At 52.5% G+C, this 14,780-nt stretch overlaps 1 protein-coding gene across 1 annotated transcript in view; it reads left to right on the forward strand.

Annotated features, from left to right (window-relative positions):
* The window catches only part of TESK1 (testis associated actin remodelling kinase 1), a 32,049-nt gene extending 17,354 nt beyond the window's left edge, over positions 1-14,695 (forward strand). The window contains exons 2-9 of the mRNA XM_042452299.1: positions 4,973-5,094; positions 5,498-5,693; positions 5,816-5,898; positions 6,010-6,100; positions 6,268-6,351; positions 8,991-9,080; positions 10,836-11,010; positions 12,952-14,695. Coding sequence (XP_042308233.1) covers positions 4,973-5,094; positions 5,498-5,693; positions 5,816-5,898; positions 6,010-6,100; positions 6,268-6,351; positions 8,991-9,080; positions 10,836-11,010; positions 12,952-13,934 — 1,824 coding nt within the window. The 3' untranslated portion in view covers positions 13,935-14,695. The remainder of the gene's footprint in view (positions 1-4,972; positions 5,095-5,497; positions 5,694-5,815; positions 5,899-6,009; positions 6,101-6,267; positions 6,352-8,990; positions 9,081-10,835; positions 11,011-12,951) is intronic.
* Positions 14,696-14,780: the final 85 nt, after the last annotated feature.

The raw sequence follows: 14,780 nt of genomic DNA on the forward strand, positions 1-14,780 counted from the left end.
TTTTATCAACTTTGTACAGTGCTGTGTATAATTACAGCGCTATAGAAATAAAGTTTAATAATAATAATAATAGGGCAGGCATCGGCAACCTGTGGCCCACAGGCCGGATTTGGCCCGCCAAGGCCTTCCTGCCGGCCCCTGCACAGTCCTGCCGCCGATTGCCCCCGTTTTCGCGCCACATCGACCGCCATTTTGTTTTTCAAAATGGCGGCTGAAGTCTCACTGACCTCAGGATGGCAAAGGTCACGCGAGACTTCGGCCGCCATTTTTCAAAACAAAATGGCGGTGCTCATCTAGGAGGCCCGGTGCAGCCCCTGGAGCACTCCAACAGGGCTCCAGGGGCTGCAGCGGGCCTGCATCTGGCTCCACCTTGCCCTCTGCCCTCCTCCTCCTGTTCCCTATGAATAGAAGAGCAGGGAAAGGAGGAGGAGGAGGAAGAAGAAGGAGGAGCCAGCCGGCCAGCAAGAGCAAGAGCAAGAGCAAGGCAGAGAGAGGTTGGTTGCTTCATTAGGGGAGGGGGGGTTAGCCTTCTATTCTGAATTGAATTGCAGTATAGTAGTTTCCATGCCAGTAACTATTATTATTATTATTATTATTATTATTTACTTGCCCTTGGTGTTCTCTTTGCAAAAACTCCTCTCAGCTCCTTGTGCTTTTCTGGGTTGAGACAGTGGTGCATGCTTTCTCCTTTCTATTCTGAATTGCATTTTAGTAGTTTCCATGCTAGTAACTGTTGTTGTTGTTGTTATTATTATTATTATTATTATTACTCCAGGGGTGGAGCATGCGGCCCCGCCCCTGGAGGGTGGAGGCTCCACCCCCAGCATGTGGCCCCACCCCCGGAGGGTGGAAGCTCCACCCCACTTCTTTGGCCCCCCAGTTGTCTGAGGGACAGCAACCGGGCCCCCGGCTCAAAAAGGTTGCCTACCCCTGGACTAGGGAGTCTGAACCTACATCGGTCCTCAGTTATCATTCTTTTTGTTCAGCTTAAGGCCTGCCTTTGCACTTTCTTCCTTGGCCTTCCTTAGTAATTGTTCCAACTCTGTGATGCTTCCTGCTGATACTATGCTGCTGTCATCCACTTATTTGAAGATTGCTGATGTTCCTTCCTCCTCCTCCTCCTCCTCCTCCTCCTCCTCCTAAGTCTCATCCTGCAGTTTGAATGATGTTTTCCACATACAGGTTAAACAAGTAGAGTGATAAAACGCAGCCATTAACCATCCCAAGGAATGTAGACAGACAGCCAACACCATTCATAATAAGGAACAACAGCCCTTCCCATCATCCAGTACTAAATGGAGCAAGCTTGTTTTCTGTTGCTCCAGCGAATAGGACCCAATGGAGCAATGGAGGCAAGCTCCAGGAAAAGAGATTCCTGCTCAACATTCGGAGGCACCTCCTGAGAGTCAGGGCTCTCCTGGCCTCCCATTTTGGTTGAAAAGCGGGATAGAAATCCACTCCTCAATCCCTAAGAAGCAGCATGCTTCTGCCTGCCTTAGTTCCTGCGAAGGTTGCAGAAGGCTCTGCAGAAGAGACTGGAGAAGGAAAAGGGATTCCTTGCTCTGGATTCCCGCTTGGGATTCCCCAGCCCTGGTCCTTCCAGTCGACCACACTTCCCTCCGCAGCCAATAGCCTCCCTGCCATGCTGTGTGTTTGTGTGTTTGTGTGTGTAATTAACTGCTTTGGGGCTGCTAGGCTGGCCCTTCCTGGACCTGCGGGTTTGCCATTGCATTTCTTGTGTCTTGTGCAACCTTTGCATTAAGATGCCTTTGGCTTTTCCTATGGATGGATGGGGCTGCCTTTGCTCTTCCATCTGGGTCTTTGGGGGCAGATGATAGACGGAGGAGGTCCAGACATTTGGGGTTCCTGGCTGTTCCTGGATGCCTCCTTCCTCCTCCTGCAAGGAGCCTGGTGTCCGTGTTGAAATGTCCGCTTGGAGGACCCCCCTTTGCTGTCATCTGTCTTTGAGGCTCCCTAGGGATGAATGATGAGGGGTTGCAGCCCAACAACAACCAAGAAATGCAGGCATGGAGCAAAGGCACAAGGGCAAGCCTGCAGGTCAGGAAAGGACTGGCCTAGCAGCCCCTGTGGCACACAAACACACAGCGCCTCCTGCCCTGCCTTGGCCTTGGCTGCTCTGTGTTCAAATCCTCCACCTCCACAAGAAAAGCTGGGGCTGAAGATGTCTTCTGTCACTTGCCAAGATGATGCCAAGATGAAGAGGCTGCCTGCCGGTCTCCTTGGAAGGAAGCCTTTGGGGGCTTGTGGGGGTGACACCCCCCAAAAGCCACATATCCGTATATGCTCAACTATAAATCGGCCTTGTGTTTAAGTCGAGGGCAGGTTTGGGGTCCAAAATTATGGATTTTTAGTATGAGCCATGGATAAGTTGAGGGTAAAACGTAGGAGCATATAACAAAAGATGCAAAGCATGATGTAAAGGGAAACGATGCCAGGGAACTTAGGAAATCCCAGCAGACATTAAGTGTTTGTGCTGATCCTAAAGGCTGGATGGATGAGAGAGTAGAGAGGTTCATATATATATTATTGACAGGTCAATGTAAGTACTATACTTTAACTCATATACAATAGTATAGTACTTACATTGACCCGTCAATAATATATATATATGAACCTCTCTACTCTCTCATCCATCTAGCCTTTAGGATCAGGATATATATTGTATATGAGTTAAAGTATAGTACTTACATTGACCCGTCAATAAGCTGACCCAGGGTTTTGGAGGGGGTCCTTTTTGAATAAAACTTTAGACTATAGTGAGTATGTATGTATGTAGTATGTATATACACACACACACACACACACACACAACACACACACACACACACACACACAGACAGCTTCTGCTGGATATCCTCCTTCCGGTGGCTTTCGTTCGTGGCGCAGTCACGCTGGTTAGATCGCCTGAAAGTTTTTCTCATTTCCCAAGGTGGCAAAATAGCTATATCTGTGTCCCCATGAAGCAAACCTGGCCACCCCATCTTATCTTATCTCTGCCAGCTGTCCTTATCTCTTGCTGACTCCGAGTGGCACTTCTGGGCGCGGGAGCAATAAACCCATAAACCTCTACCACTTCCCCCACCGTTCTGCAGAGAAGAGCAGGGAAGCCCTTTGGAACCGGGAGGGTCTCTTGGAGAAGGGTCCTCTGTCCCATTGGCCTTGGGGTTGGGCGACCTGGCACAGGGACCCCAAATGGAGGATCTCACGTTCCCTGGCAGGGACTGCTTGGCATTTCCAAGAGGCATTAAGGGCTTTGATTGAGAGTTCCTGCATGGCAGAAGGGGGTTGGACTGGATGGCCCTTCTTGGGGTCTCTTCCACCTCTAGGATTCTATGATTCTATGCTTTGATTGAGAGTTCCTGCATGGCAGGGAGTTGGACTAAATGGCCCTTGGGGTCTTTTGCAGGAGCGGCGTCACAAGGGCTGACGTCACCCCCCTGCGGTCACTTATGCTGCCTGGCACACACCCAAGCCACCCTCCTGCACCAGTCCGGCCACCTCTGGCCTGATGGGGGTGGACAGCCCCTGCTGACCAGAAGCCCCTTCCCAGGCCTGGTGGGGACCCTGGCGGAGCAGGAAAGGGAGGTGGGTTGCTTCCCCTCCTGCCCAGAGACCCCAGAAGGCAGGCTCTTCCCACAATCAGGGGCTGGGGAGGCCTGGAGGCCTTTTCCAGGTCTGCAGAGCTGCTGGTCAAGCAGGAAAGGGGGCCAAGTAGACCCACCAGACCCCCAGCAGTGGCCGCAGCCAATGGACACCAGTGGGGACAGCTAGAGGGGTCTTGGGACGGAGGGGAGTAACAGTTGTGTTGAGTGTTCACCCCCCCCCTGCCATTTCAAGGGGTCACCAATGCAGCCCATGCTCCCCGTGCCTCGTAGTGATGCTCCTACTTTGTAGGACATGAGTCAACAGTGCGATGCAGCAGCTAAAAGGGCCAATGTGACTCTAGGCTGCCTCAATAGAAGTCTAGTGTCTAGATCAAGGGAAGTAGCAGTGACACTATTCTACTTTCGTCAGGCCTCATCTGTGTCCCATTCTGGGCCCCATAATTCAAAAGGATATGGAGAAACTGGAACCATGTGTCCAAAGGAGGGCAACTAAAATGGTCACTTTGGGGGTCTCTGGAAGGGCTGGAGGTGGATGCTGGGCTTGGTTGCTCCTCTTTGGACTTTGGCTGCTCCTTTGCGTGGACAAAGACAAAGGGAATGCTGTGGATATAGTATATCTTGATTTCCGTAAGGCCTTTGACAAGGTTCCCCATGACATTCTTGCAAACAACATAGTAAAATGTGGGCTAGACAAGGCAACTGTTACATGGGTTTGGAATTAGTTGACTGGCCAAACCCAAAGGGTGCCCAACAAGGGCCCTCCTTCTTCATCCTCCTGGAGTGAAGTGACCAGTGGGGTGTCCAGTGAAGCTCTGTCCTGAGCCCAGTCTGCTGTCCAACATCTTTATCAATGACTTGGATGAAAGAAATGAGGGGGAGACTTATCAGATTTTCACATGACACCAAATTAGGAGGAGTAGCTAATACCCCCGAGGACGAATTATACCTGTATTGAGGATGAAGCAAGCTTGTTTTCTGATGCTCCAGAGAATAGGACCCAAAGTAATGGGTTTAAGCTGCAGGAAAAGAGATTCCACCTAAACCTTAAGGGCTGTTCAACAATGGAATTTGTTGCTTTGGAGTCTCCTTCCTTGGAGGTCTTTAAACAGAGGCTGGATGGCCATCTGTCAAAATGGGGGTGCTTTGACTGAGAGTTCCTGCATGGCAGAAGAAGAGGGTTGGACTGGATCAAGGCCTTTCTTGGGGTCTCTTCGAACTCTATGGCTCTATGATTTCCATGCGTCTCTTCCGCGCCGAGGCTGGGAGGAATGGGGTCCGGACTGCCCCGTTCTGCCCGCTCTCAGGCCCTGATCCCCCCAAGTAACCCTTTTGCCCCCATTCTGCAGGTGAGGCACCGCCAGTCGGGACAGATCATGGTGCTGAAGATGAACAAGCTGATGAGCAACCGGGGAAACATGCTCCGTGAGGTGCAGCTCATGAACCGCCTCTCGCACCCCAACATCCTCCGGTGAGTAGTTTCTAGGCATCAGTGGGGGGCCTCGTGGGGGGCTTTGGGGGCAGGACCTCCTGGAGAAACAGGAATGGACCCTTCTTCCCTGCCGCCATGCCCCCCCCCCTGAGTCCCCCGGCCCCCCATCTTTTTCTCCGAAGGGCCTTGCGGTTTCCAGGGTCTGCGTCTTCCCTCCCCAGCCCCTCTCAAGATAAATTCGTAAGGCCACTTTATGCCCAGAATTGCAGTGAGAAGGTCACTGCTCCTTTTAAAGACTGGACACTCCTGGGTCGAGGGCTGGATGGGAGGCTCAGAGGCGGCTGGCATCACCAGGGAGGGAGGGTCTGGAGGAAGGGGTCTGGATCTCAACCCCCTTCCATTTGCCCCGCTGTCCCTCCGTTCGTCCATCTGTCCCTGCCAGGTTCATGGGCGTCTGCGTCCACCAGGGCCAGCTCCACGCCTTGACCGAGTACATAAACGGCGGGAACCTGGAGCAGCTGCTGGACAGCCCCACTCCGCTGCCCTGGACCGTCCGCATCAAGCTGGCACTGGACATTGCGCGCGGCCTACGCTACCTGCACAGCAAGGGCATCTTCCACCGAGACCTCACCTCCAAGGTAGGAGACGGCAAGGCGCTGTTCTTGACCGGCCCCATGCTACCCCCCCCCCACACACAGCTGGGAAATGGCCGTTCCTCTGGCCATGCGTGACACCAAGTCTCTTCCCCCTCCCTTCCCAGAACTGCCTTGTCCGGTGTGAAGAAAATGGCTACACGGCCGTAGTGGGCGACTTTGGCCTGGCCGAGAAGATCCCCACCTACAGGTCAGTCGGCCTGCTGATCCCTTGGTGGTCATTCATGGGGGTGCAAGAGGGGGCAGCCCCCTGTTCTGCACTGACCACCCCCCATTTCTACTTCTTCTTCTTCCCTCCTAGTGAGGGGGCCGAAAAGGAGCCCCTGGCCGTGGTGGGGTCTCCCTACTGGATGGCGCCAGAGGTCCTGCGTGGGGAGCTCTACAACGAGAAGGTAAGGGGGAACGGGGAGGGGTTAGGGCCATGTCCACCTGGTCCTGCGCAGGGGTCAGCGTGGGATGCGGAGTGTCCCCGGAGTGTCTTTGGAGTTCGAGGGGCATGCAAGCTCCGATCCGGGGCATGACATCCCTCTCTGAGCGCCCTCTTTTCCCGCTCCTCCAGGCCGATGTCTTTGCCTATGGCATCATCCTCTGCGAGACCATCGCCCGCCTGCCGGCCGACCCAGATTACCTACCCCGCACAGAGGTATGCCCACCGCCCAACTGTGGCTTGCCACGGTCCATCCTTGATGGGGAGTGGCAGGGGGTCACTTTTCGAGGGGGCCCAGAATGACCGCTCAGCTCCAGAGGGCCAGGGAAGGAGGCAGAAGGTGAGGTTGCTGCTGCTGCTGCTGCAAACGCTGTGGAGGGCTCACTTGGGCAGGCGCTCTTCCTGGCATTTGCAGATCCCTGGGCGGCACACAAGTCAGATCAGTTCAGCCACTTTAAAAGGGTGCAAAGATCATTTTAAAAGGGTGGGAGCAAGATTTGAAGGAAAATCAGCTGAAAGTGGAAATGAGAAGGTATTTGGCCCCAGCCAAATTTGCAAAAATATACGAAACAGATTCAAATACTTACTGGAAATGTGAGCAAAATGTCGGATGTGCGGCTGAATTACTGAAAGAAATGCGCAATGTAATACAGCAAATGTTTAAAATCAAATTTGAATTCAAACCAAAAATATACTTATTGGATACGGCCAACAAAATAGATCCGTCAGTGGAGAGGAAATACTATTGGAGAGTTGTTTTACTATATGACTTGATTTCTGCAGCCAGACTTTTAATGGCCCAGAAATGGAAGGACCCCAGAGATCCCCAAAACAGAGGATGTCTTGTGAAACCTATGGAAGTGAAAGAAAAGGACAGCTTTTAATAAACCAGAGAGATAGAGAGAAAGTTGACAAGGAATGGTCTCCTATTATCAATTATTGTAATAAACTATGTGGCAATGAGTGTAGCAAGAGAACTAGAGAGGATCTATTGGACTGACTAAAAAGACGGCGAGGAATCAACTGTGAGTATTGGGTAAGAAGGCTATTTGAAAGAGGGCGAGGAAATACAACCAGGACTAATTTAAGAATCAGACCTTGACGTAACTGTTTCATTCGGGGTGTTTTCATGTGAAGGGCACAACGGAAGTGAAGGGAAAGGATCATGGCCAAGGCCATAACTAAGAGCGCGTCGCTATTTTATGTTTCCTGTAAATGTATTACATACATGGAATTATTTTAAAAATAGATAAAATAAACGGGTGGAAACATACAAACCCCGTTTTGCGAAGCATGTGCCCACAGGGCAGATAGTTGTGAAAGCAGCTTCTTCTGCCTCTGGCTCACCTTCATCCAGAGTCACAGAATACGCAAAAGCTGCCCAGTCAAAGAGGCGCATTGAGGCACACTGGAAAATAAAAAACCACCTTCCTATTGCATTTTTTAAAAGGTGGTTTGTGGGGTCCCTTGTTCTCCTGGTAGCTCCCTGCCTTGGATGCCGGCGGTGGGAAGGCGAGGCTCCGATGGAAAGGGCAGGAGCCTCTGCTGGGCAGCGCGGAGTAGTGGTTTCTGCGTGTTGGAATAGGACAGCGGGAGATCAGGGTTCGAATCCCAGCTGTAACCCACACTTTGGGCTAGAAGCAGCTCTCTCAGCCTTATGGGAAGGCAAGGGAAAAGCTCCTCTGAAGACGTCTTGCCAAGAAATAAGGTAACAGGCAGAATATGCACAATCTGCGGAAATGGAGAAGCTGGTCCAAAGGGCATGTTTCACCTGCATTGGTGGCTGTTTCCACTACGTCTCATATTGGATTTTCTACATGACTCTGTCGAGTCGCCTTACCAGCAGGCCTGTTCGTCCCCATATCTGCCTGCCTTGTGGCTCGGTTTCCCGATTGGTGATTCTGTTTGGGGTCAATATGGCTTTCTAGCGTGGCATGGCACTCCCATCTCCACTGACCAAAACTTGCCAGTTTCACAGAGACCACGAAGAAGGAGGACAGGTTGCTTACCTGTAATGGTATTTCTTCCAGTGGTCATCTGCGAATCCACCCAAATCCGGCCCGTCCTCCCCACACAGTCATGCCCTGCCTGCCTCCTTCGTTCTGGGCGGCTGCTGCTCGGCAGCCATAAGGAACGAAGGGTTTAGGCGGGAAGCCAGCCAATAAGGCAGTTGGAGAGTGGAAGGGGCTTCCACCAAAATGCCTCTAGTCTCTCCAAGAAGATTCCGAAGCTAGCTGTGCAGGCACCAAATAATAACCCATTTGTGTGAATTCGCAGATGACCACTGGAAGAAATACCGTTACAGGTAAGCAAACTGTCCATATGCAAGTTGGCTTTGACTGACTGGGAGACCTCCAAGGGTCCCGTCCTCCAAAGCCCTGCAAACTCAGGGCAACGGCTGTGGCTTCCTGTATGGAGTTGATCCTTCGGTCATGTTGGCTTCTAGGGAGACCTGGGGCTTCTTGGCTTGCTCTCGGACCTGTGGACCGGTCATTTTGGTGACCCACAGTGTTGTCTGCAGAACCCTCCTCCATTGCAAAGGAGTGGGTTTTCCTCCTGACCACTTTCAGGTTTCACAACTGTATATACCCAAACTGGACATACTCTGGCCTGGACGGCTCTGACTTTGGTATTTAATGATATATATATTTAAAACACTTGAGGGTTTCCCTGGCTTCTTCACAGCTGCCCACTCTGGCCTTGGCCTTCTTCTGATCACTTCCTTGTGCTCTTCCTTGGTTTGTGATCCTTTTTATCCACAGGATTCTCCTCTGGCACCAGAGTCCCCCAAACGATGCATCTCTCCCAACAGACCCTTTTCACGCTCTTCCTTTCTCCTCCTCCTCCTATTGCAGGACTTTGGGCTGGACGTGGCCGCCTTCTGTGACCTTGTGGGGCCGGACTGTCCGACGACCTTCCTCCAGCTGGCCTTCCACTGCTGCAGCGTAAGACCCCTGACCTTTCCCACGGGTGTTTATGGGGGGCACATGGGTATGGGTTTGGAGTAGTCAACCACAGAGTGGTCAGGGGGCATCTCTCAGCCCCACGCTCCATGGTGCTCCATATGTAAACAGAAGAGGTCTTATGTCTCTGCGGACAGTTGCACTTTCAGCCATTTTCTTTTGCTATTTGGGGAAGGAGGTTGGCTTGCAGACTGAATGGAGACTGCCCTGGTCGCCTTGGTCGATGATCTCCGTCTGGGCATCAACAGGGAAAATGTGACCCTGTTGGTGCTCTTGGACCTCACAGCGGCCTTCGATACCATTGACCATGGCATCCTTCTGGAACGCCTGAGAGAGTTGGGTATTGGGGGCACTGCGCTCCAGTGGATCCAGTCCTCCCTTTTGGCAGGTTCCAGATAGTGATGCTGGGGGACAGCTGCTCCTCTAGGAGAGAGCTGACATCTGGCATCCCTCAGGGCACCATTCTGTACCCCATGCTCTTTAACATTGACATGAAGCCGCTGGGAGAGATCGTCCGGAGACATGGAGCACGGTCTTATCAGTACACTTATGACACTGAAATTTATTTCTTTATGTCTCGGGTTGCTTCAGTGACCAAGGAGGGCATCTCCCCCCGAATGACTGCCTGAAGTCGGTAATGGATTGGATGAGTGAACATATACTAAAGCTGAATCCAAATAAAACGGAGGTACTCATGATAGGTAACCCCAATCTGGACATGGAGATAAGTTTGCCAGTCCTAGATGGGGTCACACTTCTCCTAAAGGACTGCGTCCGCAGCTTGGGGGAACTCCTGGATTCGTCGCTTCAGCTGTCTTCTCAGATTGATGCAACAGCCAGGAGTGCCTGTTATCAGCTTCAGCTGATGCGCCAGTTGCGCCCCTCCCTGGAGCAGCGGGACCTAGAAACGGTCGTAGATGCTCTAGTAACCTCTCGTCTTGACTTTTGCAATGCGCTCTACATGGGGCAACCTTTGTGCCACGTCCGGAAGCTCCAATTGATACAGAACATGGCAACCAGATTGGTCGCCGGAAAATCCAAGTTCGACCATATTACACCTATTTTAAAATCACTACATTGGCTGCCTATTAGCTTCTGGGCTCAGTACAAGGAGTTGTTTACCACCTACAAAGCCCTACATGGCCTGGGTCCAGTCTCCTTGAAGGAACGCTGCCTCCTCCCATACACTCCAATCCTCCGGGAAAAACCTCTTACAATCTAGGAAGACCAGACTGGCGGTGAAATTCCCAGAGGGCCTTCTCTGCCTCCGCTCCAAAAGCTTGGAATGACCCCTGCAAGAGATTCGCCAGTTATCCTCACTTGAGGCTTAACTCTGCTGTTATCCGCCTCGATCCCCAAAGCGGAAGAGGCGAGAAATAAATAAATGTTTATTATTATTATTATTATTATTATTATTATTAGGGATGGGGCTGGAGAGTCCGACTATACATTATAGAACCATAGAGTTGGAAGAGACCCCAAGAGCCATCTACTCCAGCCCCAGTCTGCCATGCAGGAATACATAGAATCATGCAGTTGTAAGAGACCCCAATGGGGTATGGCTCCAGGACTCCCCATTCATTCCTGACATGTCAGACATGGCTCCGGGAGGGCCTTCCACGGAGGCTGGAGGAGGGCCATGCTCTGGGCCTAAGGGGTGACGCCATGGCCCTGGGGGGCACGTTCCTTGACCGTGGGGGCTGGTGCTCAGGACACTTCCTCTCACCCCTTCCTCAGATGGAGCCCACGTCTCGCCCCTCCTTCCTGGACGTCACGCAGCGCCTGGAGGCCATCTTGGAGCAGCAGCGGCACCAGCAAGCGGACCCAGACCTCTCCAGCGTCCAGCCCACCTCAAAGGGCGCCGGTGGCCAGAGGACCCTCCTAGGGAGCCCAGCGGCAGCTCTGATGAACGGTACCCATGCCCTTCCTTGCTGCCTTTCTGGTTTAGGACTGTTTTTTAAAAAAATAAGGGTTTTCTTTTTGATAAAATGACCATTTTGGTAGATGAAGGGAATGCTTTGGATATAGTAGATCTTGATTTCAGTAAGGCCTTTGACAAGGTTTCCCATGACATTCTTGCAAAGAAGCTTCTAAAATGTGGGCTAGACAAGGCAACTGTTACATAGATTTGTAATTGTCTGACTGGCCGAAGCCAAAGGATGGTCAGCCATGGCTCCTTTTCATCCTGGAGAGAAGTGACCAGTGGGGTGTCCAGTGGGGCTCTGTCCTGGGCCCAGTGCTATTCAACATCTTTATCAATGACTTGGATGAAGGAATAGAGGGCATACTTATCAAATTTGCAGATGACCCCAAATTAGGAGGAATAGCTAATACTCCAGAGGACAGGATCAAGATTCAAAATGACCTGAATAGACTAGAAAGCTGGGCCAAAGCTAACAAAATGAAATTCAACACGGAGAAATGTAAGGTATTGCACTTAGGGCGGAAAAATAAAATGCACAGATATAGGATGGGTGACACCTGGCTGAATGAAACTACGTGTGAAAGGGATCTAGGAGTCCAAGTAGACCACAAGTTGAACATGAGTCAACAGTGTGATGCGGCAGCTAAAAAGACCAATGCGACTTTAGGCTGCATCAATAGAAGTATAGTGTCTAGATCAAGAGAAGTAATAGTGCCACCGTATTCTGCTTTGGTCAGGCCCCACCTGGAATAATATTGTGTCCAGTTCTGGGCAAAACAATTCAAAAAGGATGCTTAGAAACTGGAGCCATGTGTCCAAAGGAGAGTGACCAAAATGGTGAAGAGTCTGGAAACCATGAAGCCCTATGAGGAGAGACTTAGGGAACTGCTGGGGATGTTTAGCCTGAAAAGGAGAAGGTTAAGAGGGGATATGATGCTAGCCCTGTTTAAATACTTGAAGGGAGGTTATATTGAGGAGGGAGCAAGCTTGTTTTCTGCTGCTCCAGAGACTAGGACCCAGAACAGTGGATGGAAGCTCCAAGAAAAGAGATTGCAGCTCAACATTCGGAGGAACTTCCTGACCGTAAGGACTGTTTGACAGTGGAATATGCTGCTTTGGAGTCTCCTTCTTTGGAGGATGTCTTTAAGCAGAGGCTGGATGGTCATGTGTCACCGTGAGGGCTTTGATGGAGAGTTCCTGCATAGCAGAAGAAGGGGGTTGGACTAGATCAGGGCCCTTCTTGGGTTCCGTTCCAACACTATGGTCCTATGAGTCACACTGGAGCCTGCGCTTTGGTCAGTGCTCCTCTCTCAGCCCATTCGGGGGGATGTGGGGTGCAGGGGTTCTCTGAGTTCAGGGGCTGCGGCGCGTGGCTTTTAATCGCTTTCAGTGCCACGCTAATAACGCAAAAGCCACCTCTGGCAAAAGGTGTCCCATGGATTCCACTTTCAGCTCTTACGTTGAGCCACCGGTTTCCATTTTGTGGCACCAAAATGGCATTTGGTTTACTGCATTGGGATTTGTGCATCTGTATACAGTTGTTTACACTTAGTGCTGCTTGTCCAGCTGTATACAGTTTGTGCACATATGCAGATTCCTGCAGAGAAAAATTACATGTATTTACTGCATTTCGGAAAACAAAAATCTTTTGCACAGCAATCTGAGTATTTTGTTTCCCAACAACATATTATCTGCCCCAAAACACTTTTTTCTATGCAGAAAAATCAGATGGATTTTGACACAGATTTTATCTTTATCATTAGGGATGCAGATAGAGCCATACAGTTGGGATAGACCCCAAGAAGGGCCCTGATCCAATCCAGCCTCTTTATTCTGCCATGCAGGAACTCTCCATCACAGCACCCCCATTGACAGATGGGGTTGCATGTCCTTGTCTCACGGTGTGCCCTGTCTGTTCTTCCTCCACAGGTCAAGCGCCAAAGGGCCCTTCCTTCCCCCAGACCCCTTCTGGGCTCCAACAGCTCCTACCGCCAGACGAGCGCCTCTCCCGCAGCCAGTCGGACATGTTCCATCCGCGGTCGGACGCCTTCCCTGGCCTGGCACAGGATGGCACCCCGCAGCGCGTCAACCCTTTCTCCCAGCGCCAGGACTTGAAAGGTGGCCGCATCAAGCTCTTTGACACGCCCAGCAAGTCCTTGATCTCACTGACCTTCGACCTCCCGCCCCCCACGCCTTTCCTGCCAGGAACCCCCATCACCCCAGAGCCAGCAGTGGAGGCACAGTGTGACTTCTCAGAAGCATTCACGTCGACCCGACGGTGCCGCTCCCTCCCCGCTTCTCCAGAGATGTTGCGCCGGGGTCAATCGCGCCCGGCCCCCTACCCCAGCACCAACGGCGGCCTTGCTCTGGACTGCAGCTGCCTGGAGACCCCCTTCTCCTCCCCTGGCGCTGAGCTGATGGACTGCCGTCCGGACGCCAACCCCGATCCGGAGCCCATTTCGGACCGCATCACATCGCCGACCACCTTCATCAGCACAGCCATGTCCGGCGCTCGGCCGTGGCCCCCCAATGGACTCCTCCTGAACAATAACAAGTCCCCCCTCGGCTGGGGCGGGGCGCTGTCGGAGCTGAGTGTGCCTCCCTCTGCTGGCAACACGGTGCAAGGGGAACACGCCAGCACGGCCCTGGCCCTGAGCGGCCCCGAGAACGGCGCTGTCAACGTGACGGAGCAGGACGAGGTGCTCTCCTGCCCGGCCTGCTGCCTGGGCCCCTTCGGCTTCAGCTTCGCCTCTGTCTGCCATCGGCCGAGCGCCAGCGCCCCACGCTACCAGAACCTCAACTGCGAGGCCAAGAGCCTGCAGTGCGCAGAAGGGCTTCCGCAGAGATCCCTCCTCACCAAGGGCCTGGGGCTGTCTGAGCCCAGCCTCAAGCTGCCTGAAGCGCAGTCCTAAGGCCAGCCGAGTGGACACTGGCCAGAGAAGGGCTGCAAGTCCACAAGGGACCCTCTTGACTGGCCTCTGTGCCCTTCTTCCTCCTCCTCAGTCCACCTCAGAGATCCTGTGGCACAGGAAAGGGGTTCTCTGGCAATGGTCAGTCCGCTGGCCTGTTCCTTTACCACAGTGGGAGCCATGCCAGGGAGGCCAGATGTCCATCCTGTTTTTCTTTGTAGAGGATCCATTTGTGAATAGGGAGGGCTGGAAGGTCCTTGGCGCACTTTGAGCACCGGGCAGCAGTGCAATAATGCAGCCGCTTCCTGCGCACAGGAGACACGCACAGATGCACGCCTTCGGGGCTTGGTGGGCTTCCTTCCTTCCAGGGGGCCCGTCTCACCTGAGTGCCCCTCCGTCCAGTGCCTCATGCCACAGGGCAATGGTCAGGGTGGCCTTGGGCAGCATCCTCTCCAGCCAGGGCAAAGGGTCATGTGGGGGGTCCTGGCCCTGCTTGGGTCAGGGATGGGTGGATGGGGGTGGCGGGTGTCTGGCTTCCATTCCCGAGGCATCCCCGTTCCTCCTTTGCGCAGTGCAATAATAATAGACGCCCAGCTTCTGCTCCTGGCTGCGTCTTGGGCTCCATTATTCTCTTCTTTCTTGGATGCGTTTGGTGGAGGAGGAGGAGGAGGATGTGGCTGCATTTTTAACGAAAGACGCTACTTAATATATTCAGCTTATTTAAAAGTGTTGGAAGAAATAAAACCAAGCAATTGTCATACCTTCCAAGTCTGGCGTAGGCTTTGTGACTGTTCATAGAATTGTAGAGTTGGAAGACCCCAAGAAGGGCCCTGATCCAAACCATCCCCC

Source organism: Sceloporus undulatus, chromosome 2 (assembly GCF_019175285.1).
Source record: "Sceloporus undulatus isolate JIND9_A2432 ecotype Alabama chromosome 2, SceUnd_v1.1, whole genome shotgun sequence".
NCBI classification, from domain to species: Eukaryota; Metazoa; Chordata; class Lepidosauria; order Squamata; family Phrynosomatidae; genus Sceloporus; species Sceloporus undulatus.